The sequence below is a fragment of the Scylla paramamosain genome, chromosome 10 (assembly GCF_035594125.1).
Source record: "Scylla paramamosain isolate STU-SP2022 chromosome 10, ASM3559412v1, whole genome shotgun sequence".
NCBI lineage: Eukaryota > Metazoa > Arthropoda > Malacostraca > Decapoda > Portunidae > Scylla > Scylla paramamosain.
This window is the reverse complement of record NC_087160.1, coordinates 27,509,432-27,518,946: the sequence shown is the minus strand read 5'-3', so window position 1 is coordinate 27,518,946 and position 9,515 is coordinate 27,509,432. Positions and strand designations below refer to the sequence as shown.

At 36.8% G+C, this 9,515-nt stretch overlaps 1 protein-coding gene across 2 annotated transcripts; it reads left to right on the top strand.

The window, feature by feature from the left end:
* LOC135104463 (small ribosomal subunit protein eS21-like) lies at positions 1–8,618 on the top strand. 2 transcript variants are annotated; one of them, XM_064011936.1, is made up of 6 exons: positions 120–206; positions 380–485; positions 7,037–7,164; positions 7,511–7,582; positions 7,719–7,774; positions 8,593–8,618. In XM_064011936.1, the coding sequence occupies exons 1-6, from the start codon at positions 135–137 to the stop codon at positions 8,600–8,602; spliced, it is 444 nt and encodes a 147-aa protein (XP_063868006.1). In that variant the 5' UTR covers positions 120–134; the 3' UTR covers positions 8,603–8,618. The 2 variants fall into 2 exon arrangements, with proteins under 2 accessions (XP_063868005.1, XP_063868006.1); XM_064011935.1 differs by lacking the exon at positions 380–485 and having other exon boundaries at positions 1–125; positions 7,040–7,164.
* The last annotated feature ends 897 nt before the right edge of the window (positions 8,619–9,515 follow it).

Sequence of the window (9,515 nt, the reverse complement as noted above, 5' to 3'; positions counted from 1 at the left end):
TAATTTATATATTGAGAGGAAAGAGACACGCCCCGTACAGAAGGGTGAGAGGACCACGCTGCGACGTTGTTTTGTTCCCTTCTGCCCTGCCAGCCGCTGCTCGTCTACAGCCACGTGCGTGTTCTGTAAGTTTCATGCTGATTTCACTAGGTTTAGCAGCCCTTACCCAAACGTATAATGTTCACCTTGATCTGCAGGTTCGCATGGTGAGGATTGTATAGGTATTCAGGATGTTGGTTCACTTATAATAGGTGTTTTGGCAGTGTTATGTGAGGTATGCTTGAAAACATTGCCTCGCTAGTGTTGCCCATCCGTTTTCGATGTTACTGTTGTTTAGATGAATATATATGGCACATAACCGGCTTTCGAATGTTTTAAGGATGCGGATGGGCAGTTGTGTGAGTTGCTCATCAATTTGGGCCTGGCAAGAGCTGGAGATGTGTGGCAGGTACTCGGGGGGGGCATCAGTCGGCCCAACACAAAAGGTATTTTTTATTCTGTATCACATTTGACCCTGTTCCGCCAACCAGTGGCCCTTTACAGTCTCTGTTCTTAAGTAATTGAATTTAAGTATATAAATATGACTAATGCTTAGCAGAGTACTATATAGAATATTGGAAAACACACACACACACACACACACACACACGCGCACACTAAAACCTATTCAGATACATGCTAGTATAAATAATCATACAAACAAATTGCACATATGTTTTATACAATGTAGTGTTCAGTTAGTCATATCTGACATAACATAGGAATCCCTGAATAGAAATGTTTTAAGTCTTTTCTTAAAAAGTTCATTGCTCCTGCTGGCCTTAACCTGTACTGGAAGCCTATTGTACAATCTTGGATCACACACTTGAAAGGCTCTGAAACTTATATCCGAGTCACATCTTGGCTCATTTAGCCAGTACTCATCTGCTGCGTGCCTCACCACAACACTTGTATTAACCTCAAAGGGATGCAAAAACTTTCTTAAATAAACAGGCTTTCCAGTTGTCATGACTTGGTAAGTTAGTAAACAAATTTTATAAGTGATCCGAGCTTTTATCAGCAACCAATGTAAATCAATGAGTACAGGCGTTATTCTATTGTGAGGTGACACGTTTTATCATCCTGGCAGCCCTATTCATTGTTAGTTGTAATTTCTTTAGTTGATAATTTGGCAAATTATAATATAAGGAGTTGCAGTAGTCCAACTTTGTTATTACATGATTCTGAATCAGAATCTTGACAATGTTCATCCAAATATCTCCTTGTGAAGGCAATATTCCTCAGATTATACCTTGCCACTCTCACATCCTCATTTATTTGGTCATTTAAGCTCAAATACTTATCAACTATGACTCCTAAATCCTTAACTTTATCAGATAAATAAATATTCATATAATTTACATTTAAACTTTTCACTTCATTAAACCTTCTAAGACCACTCTTTTTTCCAACAAACAAACATTCAGTCTTCTCTTCATTTAATTTTAATTGTTTTTTATTCATCCAACTTTTAGTAAGACTCATAACTCTTGTCAATACATTTTCTGTATCTAAAATGTTGTTAACCTTCAAATAAAACTGAGTATCATCAGCGTAGAGAGCCAAAATTACATCATATTCCCCTAAAATTAAAGACAATCCTGTAGTATAAATACTAAATAATACTGGCCCCAACACACTCCCCTGGGGAACACCTTTGTTGAGCTGACAGTGCACAGAAAAGGAGTTCTCCACTTGGACACAAAAGCTCCTATTTACAAGGTAGCTCCTCGGGTACTGCAGTGCACTTCCTCTAACTCCTATAATTTGCAGATCTTCTAACAGTAAATCATGCACTACAATATCAAAGGCAGTACTTAAATCTAATGATATTAAAACACCACATTTTCCCTCATCCATCATACAGAGATCATTAGTGACACTACACAAAGCTGTTTCAGTTGAGTGTAGTTTCCTATATGCAGACTGATTGTCAGGCACCTCATGAATAGTAGATAAATAATCCATTAGTTGAACATGAATTACACTTTCTATAACTTTTGATAGGAATGATAGGTTACAAACTGGTCAGTATGAGGAAAGGGACCGGCGATCAACTTTACTCTTTAGAGTTGGTTTAACATTAGCAAGTTTCTCATTTTCTGGAAAAAACACATTCACTTATGCTTAAATTGACCATTTTAAGAGTACACTTGTGAGCTTCAAAAAATCTTCCCCTGTGGTTACATCTGACATAGGAAATGGATCTTGAACGCAATGTCTTTTTAATATTTTTCAACAAAGCTTGTAGGATATCTATATTGACCAACATAGGGTATGTCAGGCATGGTGACATGGTGAGCTTGTTCTGCCTCTTCAAGGCTGCTGACAATATTCCTAATTTTTTCATCGAAATGCCTCATGAAATTTGCCAGGTCTACATCCGAGAGCCCATCAGGAAGCTTCTTGGCACTCCTCTTACCAATTAGGTTGTCAAGAATAGAGTACAGTCTCCTAGCATCAGTACCTGCCTCAGTAATCTTTTGCTTGTAGTACATACATTTACATTTTCTTATTAGTTTATTTGCCAAATTCTTAGCATAAATGTACTCTGTGGGATTGTTACGTGTGAACATGACGCCTTATTTTCTCATTATGTCGTCACACTTTTTTGGCATTTGAAATCTCGGCATTAAACCATGAAGCACTATCTTTCTTTGCAATGGTTTTTGTAATAATTAGACACATATTTTCACACTCCTTCATAAGGGTGTTGCTTATATAAAGGAACCAGGCAATTCAAGCAATCTTCAACTTTCCTTACGGTGCCAGGTGTATGAAAGCAATTATTATTAATTTCAGTAAAAATTTTATCTATTACTGTGTCAACCAAAGTTGAAGAGTCAGGATTAGTTTTATTTCTGTAAGTAATAGTTTTCTTGGTCTTTGTATGGCTCTGGACATCGATGAAAGTGAAATATGTTGAGTGGCTGATTCAGAGTAGATGGCATAGTTTTCGGTGTTTTGGTAAACCGCATCCTACACAGGTGGTTTATTCACTCCACCCCTACTTTCCTAGGTAAGCAAACCTTACCTAATAGAGCCAGCAAAGGCACATGACATGCCCAAGATCAGCCAGTCCAGTGGGATAAAATGATTGGCCAGTCAAAACTGACTCTGTGATGATGTCCAGTGTGACATTAGTGACTGGTAGAATGTCACAACAATTTCTTATAGACTTGATCTCAGCATTTAAGTATTAACAGTTGAATGGTGGTTTTGGAAAGTTGGTTATGGTGTAAAAAGTACATTGTGCAGGATATGAAAAAGATTACAGTAGGGTATGTGACAATGAACATGATTCATTCCAGTGTAGTGTTCATTATGGCGACTGGAGAACCAATTGGTTCCAGGGAACCAGAAAATAATATAAAATTTCTACAATTTTAGAAAAAAAAATAATAAAAGCACATTTGCAGTACAGCATTTGAGATAACTAATATATACAGTACCCAGTATTTTGTAATAAGATGTCCGTCCCCCCCCATTCTTCCAACCCCCTCCTGACCCCTCAAACAAGCTTGGGGGCCTGTAGGGAATTTTTATTTATTTATTTATTTATTTATTTATTTATTTATTTATATTTATATTTATATTTATTTTTTTTTTGGGGGGGGAGATGAAAAATAAGTTAAATAAGGGTGTTCAAGAAATAAGGAAGTTTACCTTATTATTTCAAATTTCCCTAACCTATCCTAGCCCCAAGACCCCCCTTCCCCTGGAGGACATTAACCTAATCTAGCCAGTAGGACTGCTCCTCCTCTGGACCCTCTCTGCTAGAATGTTAACCTAACCTAGCATAGCCTAATCTAACCTAACTTAGCATAACTTAAGCTAATGAGGGACCTCAAAAATTTTACTATTATGCCTTACCAGTGTGGTGTGGAGATTCTCAGGGTGATGGAGATGGGTACAGCTGGGCGGCTTCCGTAATAAACACATGGAACCTCTTCCTGACATCTGTATATTGAATCTTAACCATTGTTGTTGCTAAATATCTTGCATAATGACTTTTTCCTGCTGAACACTGGCACTGTTCACTTCACCTTCCTCCACTGGGTAGCCATATTAACAAATGACAGTGAGCCTCTATCAGAACGCCTGACACGTCTCTAAAACAAGTGAAAAGTGTAACTGAACCTACTGTGGAAAGTCATAATTGGTGGTCTCAGGAATGGCCTCGTGAATGGCAGCACATGATTGGAGGGATCAGCTGTATACATACCATGAAATCCTAATATGCCACCATCCACAAATCCCAGTTATAAACAAAAGGAAATAATTTCATTGTTTGCTCTTGACTGGTGCAGAGCTCACTGAACTTAAAAAATATCAATTTTTGCCACAGTTTTGAGTGGTGTTACAGCTATTCTAGACATGTGTCCCTCAATTTTTTCATGTTTACAGCAAGGTCACTGAAGCTTCTTCATGACATGATCATATGACATGTATAACAGGGACTTGATATCCAGATTAACCCAGTATCCTCTTGAGTTTCACGCTTAGTCCTAAATTCTTACCATCCCGAGTTTTGCGGTGCTTTGACAACTATAGGTCCCATTTACCTACTGTCAGCATCATGCATATACATACAGTAAACCCCCATAAGTTGGAGCCATTTCTCTCTCTCTCTCTCTCTCTCTCTCTCTCTCTCTCTCTCTCTCTCTCTCTCTCTCTCTCTCTCTCTCTCTCTCTCTCTCTCTCTCTCTCTCTCTCTCTCTCTCTCTCTCTCTCTCTCTCTCTCTCTCTCTCTCTCTCTCTCTCTCTCTCTCTCTCTCTCTCTCTCTCTCTCTCTCTCTCTCTCTCTCTCTCTCTCTCTCTCTCTCTCTCTCTCTCTCAAAGTAAGAACAATCCTAAAGATTGCTAAATAGAATAAGACTGATTGAGATTGGAAGTGGAATTAGGTATACAAGAGTGAGAAATGATGTAGCAAAAATGACATAAAATGAATGAGGGGGAGAGAGACAGTGAGGTATCACTCCCTAGTGCCTTACCTGTGACATAATGGGAGGGAGGTTTGAGACAAGATGAAAGAATGGAGAAAAAGAAAAAAAAAAAAAAAAGGGAGGAAGGGACAGGTGCCAGTTAGGTGAGCAGCAGCTCCCACAGCTGGTGAGTTAGTCTTGCAAGTTTTAGTTTTTTATTCTGATAAAATTTTTATCAAAATTCCAGAGCTCACATGAGTGGTGCCAGTTTTGGTTTGTTATTCTGATTAAATATTTATAAAAATTTCAGTGCATCATTGCAGCTGTATGCTATAGTGACCGTAGGGTGTCACACACCCTACTGTACTTTTAAATTGAACTAGAGGTGGGGGTAAATTTTTACTTTTTCTCATCTCTATTCTGGACATTTTTTTTTTCTTTTTTTTTTTTTTTTTTTTTTTTTCTCTTTCCTGATGGTTTTTGATCTGTCAAAAATTAATCTGCATGTTGTTTTTCCCATAAATCATTAGTTTTTATTTTTACCCCTCAACTCCCCCCATCAGAAATCAGAAACTAATGATTTGCAGTAAAAATAAAAAGCAGATTAATAGCAAAACAGACTGAAATCTACCAGAAAAATTGTTTTTGTCATAAATAAATAACACAGCAGTAACACTCACTTGCAATGTTCCTCACAAGAGGTCTGGCTGCCACTTACCTGTGGCTGTCAGCTGGCTGTCACACACTACCACCTTACCAACCTAACCAAACTAATTAATCTAAATTAACCTAACTTAACCAAACTAACTTAACCTAACCAAAGTACCAGAACCTAACTAAACTAAACTAACTTAAAGTAGCCTAATCTAATGTAACCTGCAAGGCTAAGAAGTGAATATGAAGTCATTACCTTATTTATCTTCGTAATATCTGACAATGCACTGGAATTGCTAGTCAAGGTAACATCCACCACAGACAGACATCTTCCTCAGAATAATTCAAATATTTCAGATTTGCTTGTTCCTCTACAGGATGAAATAAAACACTATGATTGGCTAAATTGATTCTGTATTTTTTAATTGGCCAGCAGCTGCATTCTCAAAGAAAAAAAACAATCACTGTATCTAATTTTGTGCTTATGTAACAAATGTGATATGTGCATGCACAAATGAACACACCTTCATCGGGGAAGATCATTGCTCACCAATCTATCACATGCATTGGTGTGTCACTTGTGAGTGTTGTCATGGGACCAAGCGAGCTTGCTTCCCCAAAAACAGAGAAATCTTTAAAAACTGCTATCAGCATTGTAAATAATTTGTGGTGGGTATATATGGGATTCAAACTATTCAGAATGAGAAATTCTATCTGATGAGAAGGGTAAGAAAAAGCTATGTTGAGACTGCTGAAAGAGTAAAAGAATACTGAGTAGGAAGAGTATTCCATTGTTGTACCACCTGACAAGAAGAAAAAAAAGATTACAACCTTCAGTTTCAATTAATGGAACAAAAATCTTGAAATTGTGACCTCTGGTTCCAACAGGTAATAAATAAATGTTGTAGTTTAGGAGAAATTTCATGGAAAATTGATCATTAAGTAAGTTCAGTTCTTGCCCAATGTTTTTTTTGCCTTCAGCCTCATACAAGGCAGTAATGACAGCTGCCTCCTGTGGTTGTGTCTAGAGAATTTCTTGGGAAGGGATGATTAATGCCTGTAATACAAGGGGCTTGCTGGTGAGATAAAGGGAGGAAATGAGTTGCAGACATTATGCAAATGAATATGTACTCATTATATGTATGTGTGTGTGAGGGAGACTACCCTAGGGAGAGAGAAAGAAAAAGAAATAAGAGTGCCCACTTACATTGCTGTTCCCAAAAAGAAAAAGAATAATGTTTTTTTTTTTCTTTTTACTCTTGTTTTCATCATATACAGAAGGAAAAACAGAAGCAGGAAAAGAGAGTTCTAGAGCTTACTAGCAAAAGTGATGGAGTGAAGATACTGGTGTGCATGCTTGCTTGCATGTGTTTGCAGGTATTATTTGTTATTGGTAATACACGACCCTTTAATTCCAGAAGTAACTGACAACATGCAGAACGACGCTGGAGAATACGTGGACCTCTATGTTCCCAGGAAGTGCTCTGCCTCCAACCGGATCATCCATGCCAAGGACCATGCCTCCATCCAGATCAACATTGCTGAGGTAGGGCTATGCATGGGTGCACAGGGATTGTGCAGTGCTCCTGACTACCTGTAAATCTTCTCCCTTTTCTTTTAAGGACAGTGATCATTGTTTCATTTCTTGAATACTGAAAATTAGCATTCATATCAACCATTGTTAGTAAACAAGGATGTAAGGGAAAGGTGGATGACACTGAGGTGCTGCTGCTGATTTGTTATCATGTCACAACCTTCTTCTGTCATGGATTTGTATTCACTACTCTTTGTGCAGCGTTTTATTGACTTTTATGATTCAGACTGATTGAAGGTATAAGAGATGTATTATGAACATGTACCATACTTAATCTTTTAACTTTATTTTCCCACAGGTGGATGAGAGCACTGGCAGGATGACTGGCCAGTACAAGACTTATGCCATCTGTGGGGATATTAGGAAGATGGTGAGTGGTTTAGGAATATTTGGCATAAATGATGGCTGTCTGTGGTAATAGTTACAGGATTTCATCTTGTTAAATACTTAGTTAAGTTTTATATTCTTTATGTAGCAATTTGTCTTACTTAAAAATCATTTTGCAGGGGGAGTCTGATGATTGCCTTGCTCGTCTGGCCAAGAAAGATTTGATCCTCCCCAAGTGAGTATTGTGTAATGGTAGCCTTCTTTGTTATCAAGAATGTTATATGCTATATATGTGATATCATTTGCAATTATTTGTATGTGTATAATTTTGATGCTCCATCTCCATACATTATATATCATGATTTTAGTGAATAGGAAGCTACCTATATGCCAGACCACTATTCCTTGTAAAGGAGGGTAGTTGAGACAAGGCTTTCTCATTTCACATTCAGAAGGATTCATCTCATCACATTAATGAATTTAAAATTTATTATGTAAATTTTTCATCAAACCACTACATCAACCTTCAACACTTCACTTACTACAAAATGGTCCATTAGCCTTGTTGGCTTGTCATGTACTCCTCTATTCTTTACTCTTCTCCATCTGTATCTGTATCTTGTGTTGAAAAATTGTGTTTGCTAAGAACACTCCCTTTGCAACGTGGGTGTCAGCACATTCATTTAATCTAGATTGTCTCTATTTGCCCACTATTTCATCTACATTTATCTCCTACTTTTGTATTTTACATAAGTCACTTTTTCTTCCCTTCTCATAACTATGCATTGATTTAAGTCACTGCAGAAGTCTATAATTTTGTTCTTTGTTTCCACTGTTTACATGTGATATATAAATGATACTACATGAATCCACAGATCATTACACACATCCCTCATTATGATAAATGTAAGTAAGATAAAATGTGACGTCATTGTTATTGTCCTTTAGGGAAAGCATGAGTCTGGTATATTGATAGGTAACCAGATACCTTTAGGTCACATTTTTAACAATGTTTGGAATGTAATCTAATCTTTTATTATTTTTCCTCCACAGGAATTACTAAATAAAAAATCCTGTTACATATTATTTTCTTTTAACCTTTTTGAATGACCTTTTAGGTATCTTTTTATTTATTTTTTAATTACTTAATTCTTTAATATGACAAGAAGAGAAAGTGTTGAGAAAATTGGCAATCATTGATATTGTGCGAAATGTGAATCATCACGGAAGTTTTGGTGTGTATCATGAATTGAATAGAATGAAGGCTTCATAATACAAGTAGTAACAAATTCTTCGTGTCCATGTGTTAAGCAACAGGAGCTATTATCAGTAACACAAACCAGCAAAGATGCAGAATTATTGTCTTTTGCATTTATGTAATGGAATAGTGTGACAGAAAATTGTAAAGTGATAAGGTAGTGACAGACACCAGAACAGGTGGGAAATAAAAAAAATATATAGAATGGTAGTCTTAAAATCAGTGTGAAAGAATTGCAGGCAAAAACATGCATGTCACTGAGAATGTAAGGGAAAGGGAAGGCAAGTTTGAATGAACATTATGAACTAATGAAAGGCAGAGATGGAAAAAAAATTAAAAAAATGCCTGAATGGAGATCATATAATAAGACACAATGTTATGCTTATGAGATAAAAAAAAATGTGCTGGGAATGACAGCTGATAATATGAAAGGCCTTGTCAGTAAAGAATGGAATGTATTAATTGAGTGGTAGTTTATGATGAGATCTAATGAAAACTATGTGACGAATAGGTAAGTGTTTATTGTATAAGATGGGGACAAAAACTGGTAATTTATATGGAAGGCAGGTATTGAATAGTTCTGGTAAATGTAAGATTGATGATCTGGGTTGGAAGATTAAAAGTACATCTAGAATGGTTCCTAAATTGATGTGGATGGAGTGAAAGCTGTCAAACACCTGTTGAGGTTTGGCAAGTTTTGCTTGTAAGGTTTCAGCAG